The sequence below is a fragment of the Paramisgurnus dabryanus genome, chromosome 21 (assembly GCF_030506205.2).
Source record: "Paramisgurnus dabryanus chromosome 21, PD_genome_1.1, whole genome shotgun sequence".
Classification (NCBI taxonomy): Eukaryota; Metazoa; Chordata; class Actinopteri; order Cypriniformes; family Cobitidae; genus Paramisgurnus; species Paramisgurnus dabryanus.
In genome coordinates this window covers 4,862,816-4,885,582 of record NC_133357.1, presented here as the reverse complement: position 1 = coordinate 4,885,582, position 22,767 = coordinate 4,862,816, and the positions used below count along the sequence as shown (strand labels likewise).

The following is a 22,767-nucleotide window of genomic DNA, read 5'->3' as shown; positions in this document are numbered from 1 at the left end:
ATTTCTGTAGTCAGGAAGGTTTTGTTTCTTGTTTTTACAAAGCTGCAGTCGTTTATAATCCTATTGAAATTAAGTTTTTGTGTGAATGTAATAATGGTGATGTGTTTGTGTTCAGATGTTCATCATGAGAGATCAGATGGATGTGATGTGCTGTAAATCAGTAGGAACTGATCTGTCCATGCTGGATATTGATGATTTGATGACAGAAATCTCTCAGCTGAAGAAAGAGGTGGCGTTACTGGAGTCAAAGCTCAGACAGAGAGATGAACTCAACACAAAGGTTTGTATAAGTTAAAACACTCTTTGTCATCATGACTTTTATCCAAAGCAACATACAAAGATTAGAAAACAAAAAAGTTAGTTGTCATAGAGAGGCATATACAAGGGTGCACATAACTTTTTTGTCCTGGTTCTCAAAGGAGCACCTGGAGATGTTTGCTTGGTATCACACTATTTATAGCACAGACATCCTACATGCTGCCATCATCACTTATCTCCTGACCATTTTCTTTGGCATATCTCTTTGGTTTAAACATGGAAGATGATGATGTAGAGGTGAGCGGGGCACAAACTAACGCAATGTTAATTGTAACGCAGCTACTTTACATATTTATACAGGGCTGAGCAATCTGTGTTTTGTCTCAAGATAGACCTTACAAAATAGTAATGTATTTTGTAAGGTATGTTTTTAAGAAACTCCTTAAATGTCATAATATTAATAAGACCTTGTCCTGGATTAATCTAAACCCTGTCTGAGGAAACCACCACTATATATTTTAATATTGTTGTTTAAACTGTCAAGCGCCACTTGTAAACTGCGTAAACTGTTAACTCAACTGTTAAACGGGACACGTAAGTTTACATCAATATTGTTGATGTAAATTTTAATCTATCACTACAAACGATATATCATTGGAAAGGTATAAGCCTCTAGAATAGACATTTCAACAGTGTTTTATAAAATAAATTATGTAGGGAGAGTAATTTATTTATTTATGAAGAGAGTGTGCCTCAAAACATTATATCCTGCTAAATGTTACTGTCCCGCCAGCAGGACACCTACGTTTACTTCAGTTTTGGATGTGAATTCTTGTTTAATCATGACAAACTGTATATTGTTTGAAAGCTCCAAGAGTGTAGTTTTAACTCAATAGGGTAGGGTGACGCGTAAGGGGTTAATAAAACCATGTGTTTTTTGGTTTTGATACTTTATTTGAACCCATTATTATTCTCTCATCATTATTGTCAATTCAAACGCTTTTGCCCACTATTTTTATAACCAAATAATATTAGATTACTTGATCATCATCATTTACCAAAATAATTGTTAGTAAAAACTCTAGATTGGTTGAAACATTTCAAAATGTTGTGATTTTAGTGAATTATCTTTTATCATTGGGGATTCTTTGTACTAAATTCTCAAGGTGAAAATTATCTTGTAATATCCGCAAACTTTAAATCTTGTCACACCCCAAGAAAATAAATCTTGTTTTTGTCATGAAAGTTAAAAGGTCTCAAAAAACACATGGACGCATACACACTTGACTATAAAATTGGACTTCATTGTTGTGATATAGGTCTTAAATTTCAATCATAATAATCTTAAATTAGACTATGTAAAACCTGCAGAAACGCACAGATCAAATATATTATTACATCGCTTTTTATTTCTCAACTACTTATATTTATTTAATGTGTAATGAATGAATGTAACATTGACCTTCACATTAGTTTAAATGTATTAAAGCTCTGTATTTTATTCTCTGTTTGTTTTAATGTTATTTCCAGGATGTATCTGGTGTCTCTCTCTGTGGCTTTACTGATCAAACATCTACAGATCTTCTGGTTTCTGTCTGTAATAAAGATCAGAAGACATCAGTGAATCTGCTGGACTGTGGGATAGAAGTGAAACAAGAAGACACAGAAGCAGATGAAGGTGATTTGATTTATTCAGGTATGTACAGTTTTTTTTTTTATCAAAATTAACAGACAATTCATAAGTTCAGTGTTGGATCGATGTCTTGGACAATTGTTTCAGTCTTTCATTAAAATTAATCCGTTCAAATTAGTTATTTGTTCCTGAATTGGACATATCCCAGCTGGGCGTTGCAAAACATTCCTTACTGGATAGGATTTGGTCTTCCAACCACCAATTTGTGTGAGGAAGAGCGGGAGACAGGCTGTTTCTCAATATGCATTCTTGTCTGTACTTGTGTTTTTGTGGACTTGCAAAACATCATCAGTCGCGGCCCAACTACTGTTCCAAATCAAAGTTCGCATCAAGCCAAGTTCACATAACATCCCTGGATGTGTTCTTTATTTACCCATTTATCAAGGATGCATCAGGAGGTGACTTGTTCATAATGATTTTCTCTGTTCATTTTAGATCAGAAAGCGGTAAAGGAGGAGCTCCGTGAAATTGAGGAGAATTCTCATCATTTGATATCCAAGGAAGAATCTCTGAGCTGCTCGAATACTGTGAGGAATTTGTCACCTAAAAGAAAAAAAAAGAAAAAATCAACAGCCAAGGATGCTCTTATTTGCCCTCAGTGCGGAAAGACCTTCACATATAAATGTGAACTTAATAAACACATGAGTGTTCACACTGGAGAAAAACCTTACAGATGTGATCAGTGTGGAAAAACTTTCATTAATAAATGGCACCTTAAAAATCACACGAGAACCCACACTGGAGAAAAACCCTACACATGTGATCAGTGTGGAAAAACCTTCACTCGCAAGTCTATCCTTCATAAGCACAAAACAATTCACACTGGGGAAAAACCTTACAGGTGTGATCAGTGTGGAAAGAACTTCAAGAATAAATGGAACCTTTGTGTTCACATGAGAATCCACACTGGAGAAAAGCCTTACAGATGTGATCAGTGTGGAAAAAGTTTCAACAGTAAATGTCACTTTAATGACCACACGAGCATTCACACAGGAGAAAAGCATTACAGATGTGATCGGTGTGGAAAAAGTTTCAATAATAAATGTCACCTTAATTACCACATGAGCATTCACACTGGAGAAAAACCTTACAGATGTGATCAGTGTGAAAAGAGTTTTATTCGTAAGTTCGATCTCAAGAGGCACATGAGTATTCACACTGGAGACCAGCCTTAAAAAGCTGCACTTATTTTTACATTTAAATCATTCAGATGCAAAATCAATAAATGCCACCTCAGTCAACAAAGAGATAATGATATTAATCAAATGCTCTTGGCAAGTATTATAGACCCTTTTACAGCTCACGTGATCAAATAGCCTGCGCGCGCATTTGGGCAACGGAAGTGGTGTTATTCCCCATTGGTTCTAACGTGGTAGCAACTCAGAAAGTTTATTAAAACGGTTTCTCAACATCAAAATGTCCCGTTGTTGCGTTTGGTTGCACTAATATAATATACTAATATACGTATATATGTATCTGGCAACTTTATTTTTGGCCATCTGCTAACGTCTTTTATCCACTCCACTATAGTACACGGATCTGGTAGCTGTGTTGAAAATGTTGATAGTCAATTTTTTAAAATTAACTTACTGTTTGTGTTGCTTCACTGTTGATTCTTACGATACTTCCGTTGCCTAAATGCGCGCGCATACGCTGCCACGTCATCATTGTGTACAAACAGTAAAAGGGTCTATACGTTCATCAAATACTTCTGCTTCAAATTTCCTTAATCCCAGGGCAGCCTCAGGCTATTCAGAAATACTGGTTTGTTGGCAGAATCCATTAAAGTGCACCTATTTCATTGCAAAAAAACAACAACAATTTTGTGTATTTGGTATGATGCAATCTGTTAGCGTGGTTTATGGTTAAAAAACATTATTTTCCACATACCGTAAATGTTTGTAGCTCCAGATTTCACTCTCTTCCTGAAACACACTGATTTTGTACTTAAACTAGGGTTGTAACGGTATGAGATTTCCACGGTATGATAATCGTCTCAGAAACTATCACGGTTTCGCGGTTTGCCGGTATTAAACACTTAATATTATTATTATTATTTATCATTAGCTACAATGACCCTTAAATTAATAAAAAACAGAGGTTTTGGGTTGAACATATGGTTTATTACATTAAACTTTTTTGGGGTAAAATACACTTTCGAAAAAAGTCAACTTTGATTCTTAACCATTTTTGATTTTTTTAAATATATTCTTTTAAATAAAATTATAAAATACTCATTAAATTTTTTCAGAGCTGCTCTGGATATATTAATTTGTTCACATCGTCATATAGTGAGTGAAATGTAAAGTTTTTATTATTTGGCCTAAGTATAATCAACTTAAATTGATCAGTAATATAAATCACTTAAATGGCCTTTAATGCCTCTGCAGCCACTCTTTGTCCATATTTCTTGCAAACTGGATATCCATCTTCAAGGACAACCCTGTGTTCGTTTTTCATATACCCAAAGTATTCCCATACTGTAAATTTTAACTTTTTTTCTGGTAGGGGATAGAGGATAGAAATTGTAGTCTCTTACATTTTCTCTGCTACGAGTGGAGTCTAGCTGTCACGCCGAATGAAGTTGCATGTGCGTAGTAGCGCAGGGGAGATCTGCTTTAGTTTTGCCAAAACCGTGTATAAGCAAATGTTAACGGTATGATAACCGTACAAGTTAATATCAAGGTATACCGCCATACCGGTATACCGTTACAACCCTAACTTAAACTCATCAATTTGAAAAGCGCTGTGTCCCTGATTGGCCGGAAATGTGACGCTCCTTACCATATTTGAAAGATTCGGATGCAATGCTAACAGGAGTTAACTTACAGGCTCATGATCACCAATGCCAGGAAGTGTGTTTGTTGTAGTCCAAGAAAAGAGATTTATGTTGGAATTGATAACTCATGTCATCGATTACTTTGGGGTTTGTACCTTTTGCATATTGTTAACATGTACTAATACACACTTACACACAAAAGTAAATGTAAAATCGTGAATCGGATAATTGGTGCTCTTTAAGAGTCTGATAGAAACACTCATTTACAAGAAAACACGTCAGGGCGGTTACAGACCCTTTTTATAAAGTTTAAACTCTGATATGTTGTTAAAATGAAATAAAAATGTTGAACATATGTTTTCTCAAAATCTACATTTTTTGGCATATGTAAAGGCATATTAAAGCGCTTGTGTGCTATTTTCATATTCAAAGAAACTTTAAAAGAAAACTAGAAAATATTTGTAATAATGTATATCATTTATTGGTAAAGTTTCATTAATATCTCTTTAATAAAAAAAACATTCACCTGTAGTGTAGAGTAAAGGGAGAGCAAACAGGTGGAAAAAGAGTTAGGGGCCAATCACACCAAACGCGTTTTAAACGCCTGGAAACGCAAGGTGCGCTGCACTGCCCACTCCAGTAACTGACATGTCGCTACTCACCTGAAAAAAGCTGGCAAGCGCCAACAGTCGGCATCTGTCTGGTGTTTACAGCTGTTTTTAAAATGTGTGTACTTGTACAGGCCCCCTACAACTTGCTTGAAGGCAAGATTACAGTGAAGTCATTCACCCAAATCAATCACGCACAACATTCATGTCGCATTTCACATCATAAAGTGCAGCCGAAGGCCATCATTAATTTTCTCTGTAAGAATCGGAAGAAAATTTAGCTTATTTAGTGATGTATATAGGATAGGCGAAGTAAGGAAGTGCTCCAGCTTACACCTTTTCCGGTCATTATGTATATATACATTTTTTGGGGAGCGGGGTGTTAATTATTTAAGTTGTAAATACTGAAATAAAATATGTACTTTATTTATTATTAGCTATAAATGTCCATCAATGTTTTATTATAATGAACTAATTAAAATTGACCTTCTTCATGTGTTCTGCTATGATTTCATCGCTACAAAACAGCATGACGAGCTGTAACATCAAACATTCTGTCTGGTTACGCCATTTACAGGCTACTTTCCAGCTTTACACAATCTCACTCAAATAAAACAAGTAACAATAGGTTTGAACGATTCGCCCGATCATTCTAGCACAATGTTGAATGAAATTCCTATCTAGTGAAAACATTCATATTATTTGTTCTTCGTCCATAGTGGTCTTTGTGCATGAGATCGGATTTGATTTTCTTATTGAAGATAAAGAACAAATGCCTCACAGCAAATCTGCAAAAGCAAGAAAACGGGAGAAAAAGTGTCTGTCTTCTGTCGCACCCCACGTGACATTTTATTTGTTTTGCTCAAAGCCAGTGATGTCATACCAAAACACTTCTTAAACAAAGGGTTAATTCAAGCCATTCATCACCAGTTATGCCTGTTTCACACCGCATGCGTGAGCAACGCGTATACGTAGCGTGAGCAGCGCGTGAGGAGAGCGTTTGCTGCGCGTGGCCATTGTGCTTTCACACCGGCTGCGTTTGCAGCGCATACTGTGCAGTTTTAATAACAGTATAAAAATCTCAAGTTCACATTACTTTATTTTACATGCATTTATGAGCAAAACCTCTTTAAGACGCTTTTTGAAGGTCAGTGTAATTTATATAACTGTGATTTGTTTAATCCACATTGTTTTCATGCTGTTCTGGTCCATGTAATGACAGATATAGACACAAAACACAATTATAGACATAAAAAGCCCATGGCACATTATAAAATCTGTTTCTCTGAAGTTGTACGATAAAATAAAGAATTCACTCAGTGATTGACAGCATATAGCAGTCGATCGTGTTTCCCGTCAACAGTTTAAGCATAAGATTTAAATTTATAGATTAATCTATTTCTCTGAAGATTATTAAGATAGATGAGGACTCATTTGCTGGGCAGAAAGTGAATGAACACAGTCTTCTGGCAACAGTGTGTTAATATTTCATTGCTTTCTTTTAAATTGCTCAAAGTCATGACTGTTTCAAACACACTTAGCTTCACATTCGTGATTTTATTGTAAAATTACCCTTTTTCGCGTCAATCCACGACCATTTAAACTATAAACAATGCCCTGTCACTTTAATTGCGCGTGAGCAGCGCAGCAAAAATAGAGCCGACGCCGAAACGATAGCAGCACTGCTGCTTCAGCAACGCTCCTGCCACGCAGGCACGCGCTGCTCACGCGTGCGGTGTACATGCTTTAACTTGTTAACATGGGCGCCGAAAAAAACACGCGCTGCTTACGCGCTGCTCACGCATGCGGTGTGAAACCGGCGTTAGGCCCCAAACAAGCTGTTGCCTAGTAAGCGAGGAAATATACAAGATGATGTCTATATATCTGAGGGCAAAGGGTTACAAATTTTCAAGTCTATGTATATAAATGATGTAATGAAACTAATGTATACTGAATTATTACTATTTTTATTCAGTTTCGAGATATAAATAGAACAGGTGCTCCTTTAGAAAATGATCCCAGTCAACATTAGGATATAATGGTACACTTAAAATGCTAATTTAAGCCCTGAACACCTGCAGCATTCCAAATCTTCCAAAATTATTTTCCTATTATTTCTTGTAAAATATTTTTTATATATAAAGTGTTAGTTTACTAGATTTTGTAAGTCTATACCTGTAGGACTTTATTCATTATAGAAGAATTGTTTTATTTTATATAATACATTTTTATATATGATATAATGTATTCAAACTTTTATAAATACAAGTTGTTAATAAAATGTATGTGCTTATATTTATGTAATGTAAATGTATATAAAACGACTAAAACCTCTCAACTAAATTAAAATAAATATCTAATAGTTAAAAGCATAACTTACAGCATTTCAAAGACATACATATATTCAGAATAAAATATTTTCTGTGATTTGACTGCAATTTATTATTCATGGAAAAATTTACAATAAAGTGACTAAAATCTATATGTGTTTAACTATGGTAAATGACTGTTGTCAAGCAGCTGTTGCGTCACGCTCCCGTCCAGCAGATGGCGCAAACTCACCGCGTGTTACATAAAACAACAGAAGAAGAAGATGAGAAGCTCACGGTTGGTGGGTTAGCAACAGCTGTACTGTGACTGAGAAGGATGTCTGCAGGAAGTATGGATGAGGAAGATGATTCCTCATTCATAGATGGAGAGGATTGGTCTCAGGGCGGAAAAAACAGTAAACGGAAAAACAGGGAGTCGGAATCCGATGACAACATTCCACAAGTAAGATTAAGGATTGCAAAGGCACGGAAAACAGAGGATGAGTTTAAAGCCATGATTACGTTTGGAGATAAAGGTGAAAGCATTAGTAATCCGATAAAGTTGACTATGCTAATTAAAAAAACTTTTGGAGATATTAAAGCTGCCAAATATCTAACAAATAACCGAGTGCTCATGTTTTGTATGGATAAAGATCAGCAAAACAAAGTGTTAAAAATGAAGGAATGGGGTGGAGTGGCTATCAAAGTACACATTCCCGGAGAAATAGAAAATGTTATAGGGGTGATTACGGGAGTGCCAATGTCACTAGCAGAGGATGTTATGAAAACACAATTGAAGGATCAAAAGGTTATTGAAGTGAAACGTTTATTTACAAGTAGGAATGGGAAGAAAGAGGCAAGTAATACAGTGGCAATAACATTCAATGGCAAGAACCTACCAGAACGTATCAAAATAGGGTATGTGAGTTTTCCTATTCGCCCGTTTGTGCGTCCTCCTTTAAGATGTTATAATTGCCAAAGACTGGGGCATGTAGCAGCAGTTTGCAAAGGGAGAAGAAGATGTAGTAAATGTGGGGGAGATCATGAACATGGAAACTGTGGAGAAGGGGTTGAAGTGAAATGTTGCAACTGTGGAGGACCACATAGTGCAGCATACCTAGGGTGTGAGGTTCAGAAACAAGCCATGGAAGTTGTACATTATAAGACCACAAATCAAGTGTCATATGCAGAAGCAGTAAAACAAGTTAAACAAGTTAAACAGACTAAACAAGGAGTTAGCAGAAATTACAACTTTACTCAAATGCAGAATGAACCTGGAATACTAGAGTGTAATCATAATTGTTCAGTCAATGAAAACACGCTCATAGTAAATAAAACCAAGTTTGTAGCTTTCATTGCTGAAGTAATTAACTGTGCGGCTCAAACAAACAAAAGAACTGAAAAACTGAAAATTATAATAGCAGCAGCAGCACGGCATTTGGATATAAATGATACTTCAGTTGAACAGATTCAGGCAATGCTGGGACATGCAGAGGGAATTGGTGTCTCTCAGGATGCTTCAAGAGGCCAGAAAAGTAAAACTAAATGACAGGGGTCATTTTACAATGGAATGCTCGAAGTCTAATAGCCAATGGTCAGGAATTAAAAAAATGGGTTTATGAATTACCAACACTGCCAGAAATCATATGTATCCAAGAAACATGGCTTAAACCTCAATTAAACTTTGTTATTCCAGGGTATAAAACAATTAGAAAGGATAGAACTGGAAAAAGTGGTGGTGGGTGTGCAACTTTTGTTAAAAATGGGGTGATTCATAGAGAATTAATTATTGATTCACAAATGGAGTGTGTTGTAATTGAGGTGTGGATGAATAAGGGGAAGGTTAAAATTGTGAATTTTTACAACCCATGTAATCAGTTAACAGTTGAAAGTCTGAATTTAATAGGGGAGGGGGATGGTAAGGTAATATGGTGTGGGGATTTTAATGCTCATAATACTTTATGGGGAAGTCCTAATTCTGATAGAAATGGGATAATAATAGAAGAATATATGGAAGATCATTCACTTGTGTGTCTTAACAATGGGAAGGGTACCAGAATTAATGTTAGGAATACTTTAATGTCTTGCATAGATTTAACATTGGTATCTGGAACTATATCACTAAAATGTCAGTGGGAAATTATAGAAAATACGACGATAGGGAGTGATCACTTTCCAATATTATGCAGGATTGGGTTGGAGGTAGAGAAGGAAACAATTAAAACCACAACAAAGTGGAGGTTTGATAAAGCAAATTGGAAGGAATTTAACAGAATATGTATGGGTGAACTGAGTAATTTTGACATTAAGGAGGATATTGATTGTTGCAATAGTAAGATAACCAATGGCATAATTAAAGCTGCTGATGAGACTATTCCAAAAATAAAGAGAGGAGCAAGGAAGAGGGTCGTTCCCTGGTGGAGTCAGGAATGTAGTGAGGCAATTAAACAAAGAAATGTAGCTTTTAAGAAACTAAGAAGGTCTTTAACACCTGAATCACTCCTGACATATCAGAGGAAAAAAGCTCAGGCAAGAAGAATTATTAAAGAGTCGAAAAGGAAATATTGGCAAAATTTCTGTTCATCTATAGGAAGGGAAACACAGTTGGGAGAGGTTTGGAATATGCTAAAGAAAATGAAAGGGGTTTACAGATTTAACAGTATACCAGTATTAATAGAAGATGGAAGGACAGCTGTTACAGAGGAAGAGAAGGTAGAATGGCTGGTTAGTACATTTAAGAAAGCTCACAGCACTGAGAATTTAGATGAATCGTACAGGAAAAAAAGAAAAGAAATTTTGGAACAGAATCAAGATATATATAATCAGAAAACATCAGGTCAGACACCGTTAGATGCTAAATTTGAGATGTTTGAATTAAAAAGAGTTCTAGCACAAGCTGGTTATTCAGCTCCAGGGAAGGATAGAGTTTGTTACATCATGTTTAAATACGTGGATGAGGAAGTGCTTAAAATGCTTTTGGACCTGTTTAATAAGGTATGGGAGGAAGGTAAATTGCCAAGAGAGTGGAAACAAGCTATAATAATTCCGGTAGCTAAGCCTGGAAAAGATTCGTCAATTGCAGGTAATTATAGACCTATTGCTCTTACATCAAATTTGTGTAAATTGATGGAAAAAATGATCACAAATCGATTATACTATGTACTGGAGAAGAAAAATTCATTTGCATTATATCAATATGGGTTCAGGCCTGGACATTCTACCATAGATGCACTAGTAAGACTGGAAACTGATATTAAAAAAGCTTTGTCTATGAAAGAGGTATTGGTAGCTGTGTATTTTGATATTGAAAAAGCTTATGACATGATGTGGAAAGAGGGGTTGTTAATAAAGTTACATAAAATTGGAATTGGGGGGAAATTTTATAACTGGGTATTAAGTTTTTTATTTGATAGATCAATTCAAGTGAAAGTGGGGGATGTTTTATCAAGATCAGAATATGTGGAGAATGGTACTCCTCAAGGGAGTGTTATTAGTCCTATCATTTTTAATATAATGATAAATGATATATTTGAAGAAGTTAGTCAAGACATTAGCACTGCTCTATATGCAGATGATGGAGTCTTGTGGAAAAGGGGAAGAAACTGTGGTTTTATTGTTCAAAAAATTCAAAAAGCAATAGGGAATGTGGAACAGTGGGCACTTGAGTGGGGTTTTAAATTCTCTATTTCAAAATCATGTTGTCAATTTTTCACTAGGAAGAAAATAGATCCAAATGTGCAGATATATTTATATAGACAACCTCTGGAAAAAGTTAAGTTATTTAAATATCTAGGTTTATGGATGGACTGTAAATTAACATGGAAAAATCATATAGATCATATTGAAAAGAAGTGTAATCAAGTTCTTAATTTAATGAGATGTATAATTGGACAGGAGTGGGGAGCAGATAGACAGGCTTTGATGGGAGTTTATTATGCTCTACTTCGGTCCATATTAGATTATGGGTGTATTGTATATGAGTCAGCATCTCAAACACAACTAAAGAGAATTGATGTCATACAAACTAGAGCTTTAAGATGTATTTTAGGGGCTGCTAAAACCACACCAATAGCTGCTATGCAAGTGGAGTTGTCTGAAATGCCTCTACATCTAAGGCGGAAAAAATTATCAATGGCATATTGGATTAATTTAATGGGTCACAATAAAGATCATTTAGCTAGGAAAATTCTAGAAGAAAGTTGGGAAACTAGACAGATAAAGGGATCAGGTTTTGCATGGAAAGCTAACATATGGGCAAAAGAAATGAACCTGGATAAAAGAAAGTATGGGCCAACTATTACAATATCACCAATTCCACCTTGGTTTTTTTGTGAACCACAAATAGACCTCACAATACATGAAAAAATGCAAAAGGGAGAATGTGGAGGGGATATAAAAACAATGGCAAAAGAGCATATTAAAATTGTTCATTATTCATCCGTTCACATTTATACTGATGGGTCGAAAAACCCTGAGTTAGGGATCACTGGTGCAGCCTTTTATGTCCCAGAGTTAAAGTATGGAAATAAAGGGAGATTAACTAATGGAACGTCAGTCTACACGGCAGAGTTAGCGGCTATACAAATGGCTCTACAATGGATTGAGGAAACAAGGATGGTATCTGTTAAGGAGGTGTTAATATGCTCAGACTCAATGGCGTCTCTTTTAAGTCTTCAAACTTTTAAATCATGCAGAAATGATATATTAACAGAAGTTTTTATTAGTTTATATAGATTAAAGAATGTGGGAATACTGGTGAGATTTGTATGGGTTCCAGCCCATGTTGGGATTCAGGGCAATGAAGTGGTTGATCAAATGGCTAAAGAAGCACTACAACTGAATAACATCAATTTAACAGTAAGTTTGCGTAGGGTAGAAGGGAAATCGATTATTAAACAAGCATGTAAAGATATGTGGCAGGTATCTTGGGATTTATGTATGAAGGGAAGACATTTTTATAACATACAAGGTAAATTAAAGCAAAGCAATATAAATCATAATATAAGTAGGAGGGAATATATAATATTTACAAGATTAAGAATGGGACATACTAGGCTCAATGCAAATAATTACATAATAGGTAAACACAATTCAGGTCTTTGTGATGGGTGTCAGGAAAGGGAGACAGTGGAACATGTTTTAATGACATGTGTGAAATACCAGCAGGAAAGAATATTGTACATTAGAGAAGTTCAAGAAATGGGGATTACAGAATTTACAATGGGCAATATTTTAAATGAAGGGACATACACGGGTAGGCTAATAAGAGCATTAATGAGGTTTTTAAAAAACATTTCGGTAATTCATAGAATTTAATCTGAGTCATGCAGACTTTCCTTGTCACACTCCAGTACAGTAGGTGGCGGTATGCACCTTTCAGTTGGTTTGCAACCCGCCAGTAAACCCACAAAAGAAGAAGAAGAAGATGAGAAGCTCACAGTAAGTGTTGTGGTGTTGTTGCTGCTTTATTATTTTGTGCGAACAAAGTTTGATTCTCGTTTACTGTAAGTAAATTGCTGTTTTTCCCTTTACATTTTATGTTTCCAGAGTTATTTCTGCAGTCAGGAAGGTTTTGTTTCTTGATTTAACAAAGCTGCAGTCCTTATAATCCTATTGAAATGATGTTTTTGTGTGAATATTATAATGGTGATGTGTTTGTGTTCAGATGTTCATCATGAGAGATCAGATGGATGTGATGTGCTGTAAATCAGTAGGAACTGATCTGTCCATGCTGGATATTGATGATTTGATGACAGAAATCTCTCAGCTGAAGAAAGAGGTGGCGTTACTGGAGTCAAAGCTCAGACAGAGAGATGAACTCAACACAAAGGTTTGTATAAATTAAAACACTTAAACACTCTTTGTCATCATGATTGAGGAAAGTACATCATCACAACTGTTTGTTTTAATGTTATTTCTAGGATGTATCTGGTGTCTCTCTCTGTGGCTTTACTGATCAAACATCTACAGATCTTCTGGTTTCTGTCTGTAATGAAGACCAGAAGACATCAGTGAATCTGCTGGACTGTGGGATAGAAGTGAAACAAGAAGACACAGAAGCAGATGAAGATTATTTGATTTATTCAGGTATGTACAGGTTTTTATCCTGGGTCAAAATTGTTTTTTTGGTGGAGGTTGTTGAACATGTTTGTACACTCACACACATTAAAAAGTACCTCACCCATGTGTACAAAGGGCCCACAGTGCTTACAACTGTTTTATATGTAAACATTTCATTATTAAACCCAAAGTATGGTTAGAAAAACAATAGTCTTTGTGAAAAGTTTTACAACCTCCTACTAGTGTTGCGCAATGTACCCCATAGTGAAATCTTCCTATTGTCAGCTTGTTAGTTCATCGATACACAATAGTGGGGTAAGGGAGTGGTTTTCTTATTTATTTTTTTGTTAATGTTTTAGTTATTTACGACAAGTCACTAGATTGGTGGATAAAACAGAAGTTAAAGGGGAGCTGGCAACATTGTCATGACCGCAATGTTCTTAAACATATTATGCCATTAATCAGGGATCTGGGGGGAAAATTCAAGGCCCTGTGAAGTTTTTAAAAATATACATACATACATACAGGTCATTGAAAGTGCTTGAATCTTTTTTATGCAAGAAGTTTTCTGGAAAAAATCCATATTATTCTCTGTGTAGTGTAGGATAATATAAAAATTATAGACTTTTTAAGCACACGTGCTAAACTGTTTGCTTTAAACGCTTATATCTTCTGTATGCGAATGTTGATTCATACCAAAATGCTTTTTTGCATAGTTGTGTTTGACACATGAAAACGTCTCAGGTTACGTATGTAACTGTTGTTCCCTGAGAAGGAAACGAGACACTGCATCTCCCTTGCTATACTTCCTGCATCCCTGTAACGCCGTCTTTGACAATATTTCAGATAGCGATATACTTCCTGGCTCCCGCGTAACCCTGTCTTTGTCGTTAAGCCTCACCATTGGTTGAATTTGATATACACATTCAGACGCACTTACCCCTGGAGGCGTCCATAAAGTGTCACCGCTGTGACACAGCGTGAGTTTTCTCGAAAGGGAACTGTAACAAGGAAATGTGTCCCCACATTTAGTCCTTGAATTTGAGGGTACCTGGAAAGTCCTTGAAAGGTCCTTGAATTTGAACACTTTATATAAAGGCCATGCATTTATCAGACACATATTACTTGTCGCTCTCGCTGTCATCATTTCTTGGCCTCTTAGCAAAAAAGTGTGATTGTTGCTTTGTAGGATATCCTTCTTTGGTAGACCTGATTATTACACCAAGTTTGGTGAATAATCATACCAATATATAATTTCTTTCCATTTATTTTACCGTATAAAACTAAATTAAATTAGAACAACTTATGCTTTCTTCTGGTTTCACCTCACTACAGTCTAAACAAAAAAAAACACTTTCCTACAGAATGTCAAATCATTTATCTCTTAATACGTTTTAAACATGCTCAGTTTATTTTTTTACTGTGTCAAATTGTTCCTGATGATTTCCTCTTTTTGTTTCAGACTTGATAAAGCCAAAAGAAGAAATCACAAATGCAAGAGAACAGACAGATCAAGGTGATTTGATTAATTTAAGTATCTGTCCATAATGTTGAACCAGTAAAGACAAAAACACAAACACAATTATAGTTTCAGAAGTTCTCAGTCCATTTTCAATATGTTTTTCTCTGTTCATTTTAGATCCGAAAGCGGTAAAGGAGGAAATTTCACAACTCAATGAAATGGAGGAGAAAACTCATCATTTGATACCCAAGGAAGAATCTCTGAGCTGCTTGATTACCACGAGGAATTTGTCACAAAAGAAAAAGGCAAAAGCCAAAAATGGTCTTATTTGCCCTCAGTGCGGAAAGACCTTCACCTATAAATGTAAACTTAATGATCACATGCAAGTCCACAATGGAAAAAAACCTTACAGCTGTGATCAGTGTGGAACGGCCTTCTCTCGCAAGTATAGCCTTATTGTTCACATGAGACTTCACACTGGAGAAAAACCTTACAGATGTGATCAGTGCGGAAAGACCTTCACCTATGCATATAAACTTATTGAGCACATGAGAATTCACACCGGAGAAAATCCTCACAGATGTGATCAGTGCGGAAAGACCTTCAGGAATAAATGGAACCTTACTGAGCACATAAGAACCCACACTGGAGAAAAACCTTACAGATGTGATGAGTGTGGAAGGACCTTCAAGAATAAATGCTACCTTAATGTTCACACGAGAACCCACACTGGAGAAAAGCCTTATAGCTGCGATCAGTGTGGAAGAACCTTCAATCACAAGTCTTGCCTTAATACTCACATAAGAATTCACACTAGAAATTATTCTGACAGATGTGATCAGTGTGGAAAGACCTTCAAGAATACATTCTACCTTAATGAACACATGAAAATTCACACTGGAGGAAACCCTTTTAGATGTGATCAGTGTGGAAAGGGTTTTATGCGTAAGTACGATCTCAAAAGGCACATAAGAATTCACACTGGAGAAAAACCTTTTAGATGTGATCAGTGTGGAAAGGGCTTCACTAATAGATGGCCCCTTAATGAGCACATGAGGTATCACACTGGAGAAAAACCTTACAGCTGTGATCAGTGTGAAAAGAGCTTCATTCGTAAGGCACATCTCAAAAGCCACATGAGAATTCACACTGAAAAAAATCTTTAAAAAGCCCCTACTATGCACACTAGAAATTTGTCAAATATGAGATAATGATATTAACCGAATGCTCATGGCACGTATTATATGATCATCAAATACTTTTTCTTTAACCAATTAAATGCTGACTCTGACCAGTAATGTAGGGCATAATATGCTGTCTGCTCTGCCATCTACTTAAGTGCTTTTTTGTTTGTGCTTTGCCATTGAAACTGCTTATACGCCCTGGTGCTTTAGTTTTTTTTTCTTTGTATATTACCATTATTAATGGTTGATGATATTAATAATTGTAAATAGTCTAAATAACTTTTCTCATTACAGATATATTCCAAAGAAAAGTAAATGATCTATTAAGGATTTTGACTTTATTTAGTAATACAAAGAGGGTAAAGTATAAGCATAGGATATAATTCTGTTAGGGTCCCAATGTAGAGGAAGTTAAATTAAGGCTTTTCAACCTAAGTTTATACACATTTGGGTATATGTTTTATTGTACAGTACAAGTGTGTAATGTTTCTGAGAACATCTAAAATGTAGTTTTCACAGAGATATGTGTTTTTCTAGCTTTTTTTTGCTAATTAATTTGTAGTTTGTTTTATTTCATATTAACACAATTGTCAGCACACTAAGGTTTAAAAAAAATTATCCAGCCCTCACATGGTGACGCTATTAACCATCGAGTCCCCAAGCTGAAATGAGTTTGACACCCCTGATTTAATACATATGCTAGTATTTTGAAAATGTATGAATACATAGTGAAATATATCCAAAATATCTTCTGTTGTTAAAATTAAATAAAAATTTTGAACATAAGTTTTCTTAATATCTACATTTTTTAGACTTTATAAAATATATTATATTTAATGAGCTTGTGTCCTACTTTATGTGATGCTAAGCAGACAGCTTGGTGATGTCAAAGAACTGCGAGAGCAATTCAAAGCAGAATTAGTTCGTGTGATTTCGCCAATCGCTATCGCGGTACTTTGATGTCATTCGCCTGTCGGTTTTTGTGTTGCGACTTTTCAGGGACATGACTTATGGCAACGTAACTGTCGCAGGTAGGTTAATACTATTACAATTATATAATTAATTTCCTTTTCTATGTAGGTTAGCTTGTTTAAAATGTTCAGTCTCAACGTTGGAAATGTGTTTCTTAAATAAATACACCACGCGGGCTGCTCTTTCATGGGAAAAACAGCACGCGCCTCCCTCCTTCAGCTGAACTGACTCAAGCGCACGCACAGCAGAACGTTGTCTGACAGACCGCTCGTTTCTCTTAACTTCAACCCGGTTCAATTTCACAAAAACTTATTTTAGTTGCTTAAACAGAATTTAAACTTGACATTTAGGGTAAAGTCTCACAAAAACTCGTCTGACTCGTAAGCCACGTACTATTTCACAAATACACCAGTTTTAAGTCTAAAATTAAGTCTCTTTAGGTGTTCTTTAAACTTTATTTTCATTGTCTTTATTTTAAGGTTTTATGCAACACATTTGTAATGGTGATGGTTTATTGCAGCGTTACCATGATAACGAAGATGACAGTAACTGTGGTAAATCGTAGGAATGTGTGTGTAACTATTGTAAATGATTGTTGTCAAGCTGCTGTTGCGTCACGCTTCCGTCCAACAGATGGCGCAAACGCACTTCGTGTTACATAAAACTACAGATGCAGAAGAAAAGTTCACAATACGAGCAGCAGTAAGTGTTGTTTTGGTGTTGTTTTTGCTTTTTTTACCAGAAATTTTTTATTGAACTTCCCAGAGTTATTTCTGCACGCAGGAAGGTTTTGTTTCTTGATTTTCAAAGCTGCAGTCTTTTATAATCCTATTGAAATTGAGTTTTTGTGTGAATATTATAATGGTGATGTGTTTGTGTTCAGATGTTCATCATGAGAGATCAGATGAATGTGACGTGCTGTAAATCAGTAGGAACTGATCTGTCCATGCTGGATATTGATGATTTGATGACAGAAATCTCTCAGCTGAAGAAAGAGGTGGCGTTACTGGAGTCAAAGCTCAGACAGAGAGATGAACTCAACACAAAGGTTTGCAAAAGTTAAAACACTTAAACACTCTTTGTCATAATGATTGAGGTTTGTGTGTTCAGTGTTGATCCTATAGTAAAAGTACATCATCACTAGCCTGGTCCAACCAGACTCTCGTACATTCATTTCATTTGTACAGAGAGTCTGGCCACGCTCCATTGCAAAGCGTTACTTCCGTTAAGGAGGCTCCATTGTTGAAGTTTAAAACTATTGGATCTGCCCAGAGTCACTCAGGATCTGCCAAAGCCAATCGCTAACGTGTGGTCGTGACGTATATCATGCACCGAAACCATCCGGAAACAACAAGTCAGAATAATCAAACAAACAAAACTTAGCAAACCTGGTTCTTGCTCCGGCTTTAACTTCTGTATATTTGGCAGTTTTGCAACAATGGACCAAATAGCTTTTCTCACGTCTTTCTCCGCTGCCATTACTGAACTACAACACAAACTGACGCACGACCTCAACTTCATCATTCTTAGCCACCCCCATCTGTTCGCTGATTGGTCCTGCAGATTTTTGCAGGAGAAAACGAAACTCTATAGAGAAATCCCAGATGTACTGCTGAAGCAAAATGAAAATTAAGCGGACGCACGTAGGAGGGCGGAGCCAGGCTACATCATCACAGCTGTTTGTTTTAATATTATTTCCAGGATGTATCTGGTGTCTCTCTCTGTGGCTTTACTGATCAAACATCTACAGATCTTCTGGTTTCTGTCTGTAATGAAGACCAGAAGACATCAGTGAATCTGCTGGACTGTGGGGTAGAAGTGAAACAAGAAGACACAGAAGCAGATGAAGGTGATTTGATTTATGTATTTGATTTATTTTATAATTTTATTTTTTCCTGTGTCAAAATTGGTCTTTGGTGGTGGTTGATGAACATGTTTATACACTCACACACATTAAGAGAACCACCCATGTTAAAGTCACTATCTGTCACTCCGATTGGCCAGCTAATCTGTACGTTGTGAATACCTCACTACCATGTTTGAAAGATTCGCTCACAATGCAATGCTGACAGGAGTTAACTTACAGGCCATGAATCAAGACACAAACAAAATTATAGTTGCAGAAGTGCTGTCAAATTCTTCATAATGATTTTCTCTGTTCATTTCAGATCTGAAAGTGGTAAAGGAGGAAATTTTACAACTCAATGAATTGGAGGAGAAACCTCATCATTTGTTACCCAAGGAAGAATCTCTGAGCTGCTCGATTACTGTGAGGAATTTGTCACCTAAAAGGAACAACAACCAACAAGCAACAACCAATAATACTCTTATTTGCCCTCAGTGTGGAAAGACCTTCACATATAAATCTGGACTTAATGAACACATGAGAATTCACACTGGAGAAAAACCTCATAGATGTGATCAGTGTGGAGCGACCTTCACTCGCAAGTCTAACCTTAATGTTCACATGAGACTTCACACTGGAGAAACACCTTACAGCTGTGATCAGTGTGGAAAGACCTTCAAGAATAAATCAAACCATAATGTTCACATGAGAATTCACACTGGAGAAAAGCCTTACAGATGTGATCAGTGTGGAAAGAGTTTCATGCGTAAAATCAATCATAATGGGCAAATTAGTCTTCACACTGAAGAAAAGCCTTATAGATGTGATCGGTGTGAAAAAAGTTTCATGTGCAAGATCGATCATAATGGGCACATCAGAATTCACACTGGAGAAAAGCCTCATAGCTGTGATCAGTGTGGAAGAACGTTCACTCACAAGTATAGCCTTATTGTTCACATGCGAGTTCACACCGGAGAAAAACCTTACAGCTGTGAGCAGTGTGGAAAAACCTTCACTCGCAAGTCTGATCTAAGGAAGCATACGAAAATTCACACTGGAGAAAAACCTTACAGCTGTGCTCAGTGTGGAAGAAAGTTCACTCACAAGTATTGCCTCATTGTTCACATGAAAGTTCACACTGGAGAAAAACCTTACAGATGTGATCAGTGTGGAAGAAAGTTCACTCACAAGTATTGCCTCATTGTTCACATGAGACTTCACACTGGAGAAAAACCTTACAGATGTGATCAGTGTGGAAGAAAGTTCAATCGCAAGTCAGGCCTTCGTGTTCACATGAGAGTTCACACTGGAGAAAGACCTTACAGCTGTGATCAGTGTGAAAGAACCTTCACTCGCAAGTATTGCCTTAATGTTCACATGATAATTCACACTAGAGGAAACCCTTTTAGATGTGACCAATGTGGAAAGACCTTCAAGAATAAATGGCACCTTAATGGTCACATGAGAATCCACACTGGAGGAAAGCTTTAAAAAGCCTGTCAAATATGAGATAATGATATTAAGTGAATGCTCCTAGCATGTACTGTATTATATGATCATTAAACACTTTAGCTTCAAATCAGCTTAATCCCAGCCTCAGGTCATTCAGAAATACTGGTTTGTTGGCAGAATCCATTAAGAGTAAGATAAAAATGCTCATTGGCATTGTTAGGCCATTTTAAGGGGGGCTAATAAACCTGTTTGCATGGTTTATGGTAAAAATACATTATTTTCCATATACCGTACATTTTTGTAGCTTCAGATATCCTGGAAAGGATAAATCGTGCCATCGTTTACTTAGGGATTGTACTTTTTGCATATCGTTAATGTACTAATTCACACTTACAAACCAAAGAAAATGTAAATCATGAATTGGAGAATAGTTGCTCTTTAAAGTGCGCTATTGTTGGGTAGAAAGTGCCATGGCACGCATACAATGCGTATAGCTTTTATTCAAGGCGGCAGTTTGGTCCAACACAGTAAATCTCATCATCATACAGTAAGAAATTAACTTTAGAAATAAAAACATGGAGTTGAGTTTTGTTATAAAACAATAAAAAGTGAAAGAGAAAGCCAAATCTATAATCTTTATTCAGTCTATGCTCAGTCTATTCACATTTTTAGACTTTATTCAGGAAATGTAAAATCGTGAATCAGAGGATAGTTGCTCTGTAAAGAGGACCTATGGTCTGATTCACGTTTTACTTTGTCTTTTTTAGTACATGTTAATGATATGCAAAAATTTTTTAAACTGTAATAATTGCTCATTTTAAAGTAATATTATTTGTATTTAACATCAACTTAAATTTTTTTGTACGTTTCACGCTTAACTCTAACTATGATTTACTTAATATTTTTATTTCAGTTAATGTAAGCAATTTAAAAATCCCAAAAATCAAAGGAAACTGCGCATCGGACAACAAACACCTACAAAAATCCTGGTATGTGTTGAGTTTTTGACTACTTACACTTGTTTTAATGAAATATTGGTGTCCTTAAGGACTTACAATTTCCATTCAGTCATTTAAATGTAAAACTTATTTCACTAGCAGTTAATCATAGGTTAGTCTTACAGCCTAACATATGACAGAATCTGCCCACCTACATTTAAAGTCAGGTGCCACAACTGCAAATAACAGCATTTACCAAACATGTTAGATTTTCATCGATAAAAATAGTCAAGATTCACAGCCCCACTGAATCACTTCAACATTGCCGCCATATTGGGAAGGGCAACAACGCCCTGTTCAGTTCTCCGTAACCCACAACAATGCACAAACTTCTCAACAGATTTTTAAAGTTCACAATCTATGTAGTGTACAAAAGAGTTCTGTCTCTGTACTGTAAACCTAATGTACAATCTCGACAGGTAAAATTTTGAACAAGAGTAAACCTTAGAAAACAGAAGTGGGTGATTCTCACAAAATGTCCAGCTTCAGAATAAAAAAAAACTTGAAGCCAATTTCTTTTGTACATATAAGATTAAGTTCTGAACTTTACTATAACCATTATTTTTAGAGGATTTAAAAAACATATTTCCTATAAAATCATTTATATTTTTTTATATAATCATTATAAAAAATTATCATTACCGCAACATGATATTACATTACATATATGCATTTACAAACTCATGCTTCGGTTATGAGAACAAAGTTGTCGAGGTACTATGACAAAATTTAAATTTTTATTTGGAGAAAAAAATAAGAACTGCTAACCTGGTAGCCATCTTGAGTGTCACAGTCAATTATGTCCCTTCCAACTATTTTTTTTTGTTGAAAATGTTAGTTCTTTGAGGGCTTAAACAATGATTGAAAATTGTTGCGGAGGATGAGAAAATTGGTCTTAGACACATTTATATTCCTTATTATTGTCTCTACATTTACCAATGATCACCAAACACCACATGTTTCTTTACTGGAAATGTTTATAGTATAACATGCACTGAAGCTTTTTATTTTTCAGATTTTTTAATTATACCTTTTTCAAGTCAAAGAACCCAAATCCAGTCATGGACACGTTGCGGCAATGAAAATTTCCCCCTTAAATGTGGATGTAAGATGTCAAATCATGTGCAAAATAGTATGTGAAGAGAT

At 35.9% G+C, this 22,767-nt stretch overlaps 1 protein-coding gene across 1 annotated transcript; it reads left to right on the top strand.

The window, feature by feature from the left end:
- Nucleotides 1-2,456: 2,456 nt before the first annotated feature.
- LOC135775131 (uncharacterized) lies at nucleotides 2,457-21,484 on the top strand. The gene is made up of 9 exons (XM_073813048.1): nucleotides 2,457-3,119; nucleotides 12,999-13,086; nucleotides 13,313-13,339; nucleotides 13,421-13,477; nucleotides 13,569-13,734; nucleotides 15,170-15,223; nucleotides 15,347-16,329; nucleotides 19,027-19,174; nucleotides 19,494-21,484. The coding sequence occupies exons 1-9, from the start codon at nucleotides 2,593-2,595 to the stop codon at nucleotides 20,660-20,662; spliced, it is 3,219 nt and encodes a 1,072-aa protein (XP_073669149.1). The 5' UTR covers nucleotides 2,457-2,592; the 3' UTR covers nucleotides 20,663-21,484.
- Nucleotides 21,485-22,767: the final 1,283 nt, after the last annotated feature.

Coding starts and splice junctions, on each gene's coding strand:
- LOC135775131 (XM_073813048.1), top strand. CDS start 2,593: ATGAGTGTTCACACTGGAGAAAAACCTTACAGATGTGATCAGTGTGGA. Junction 3,120..12,998: donor AGTATTCACACTGGAGACCA/GCCTTAAAAAGC, acceptor GTCACACTCCAG/TACAGTAGGTGGCGGTATGC. Junction 16,330..19,026: donor GAATTCACACTGAAAAAAAT/CTTTAAAAAGCC, acceptor TATTATTTCCAG/GATGTATCTGGTGTCTCTCT.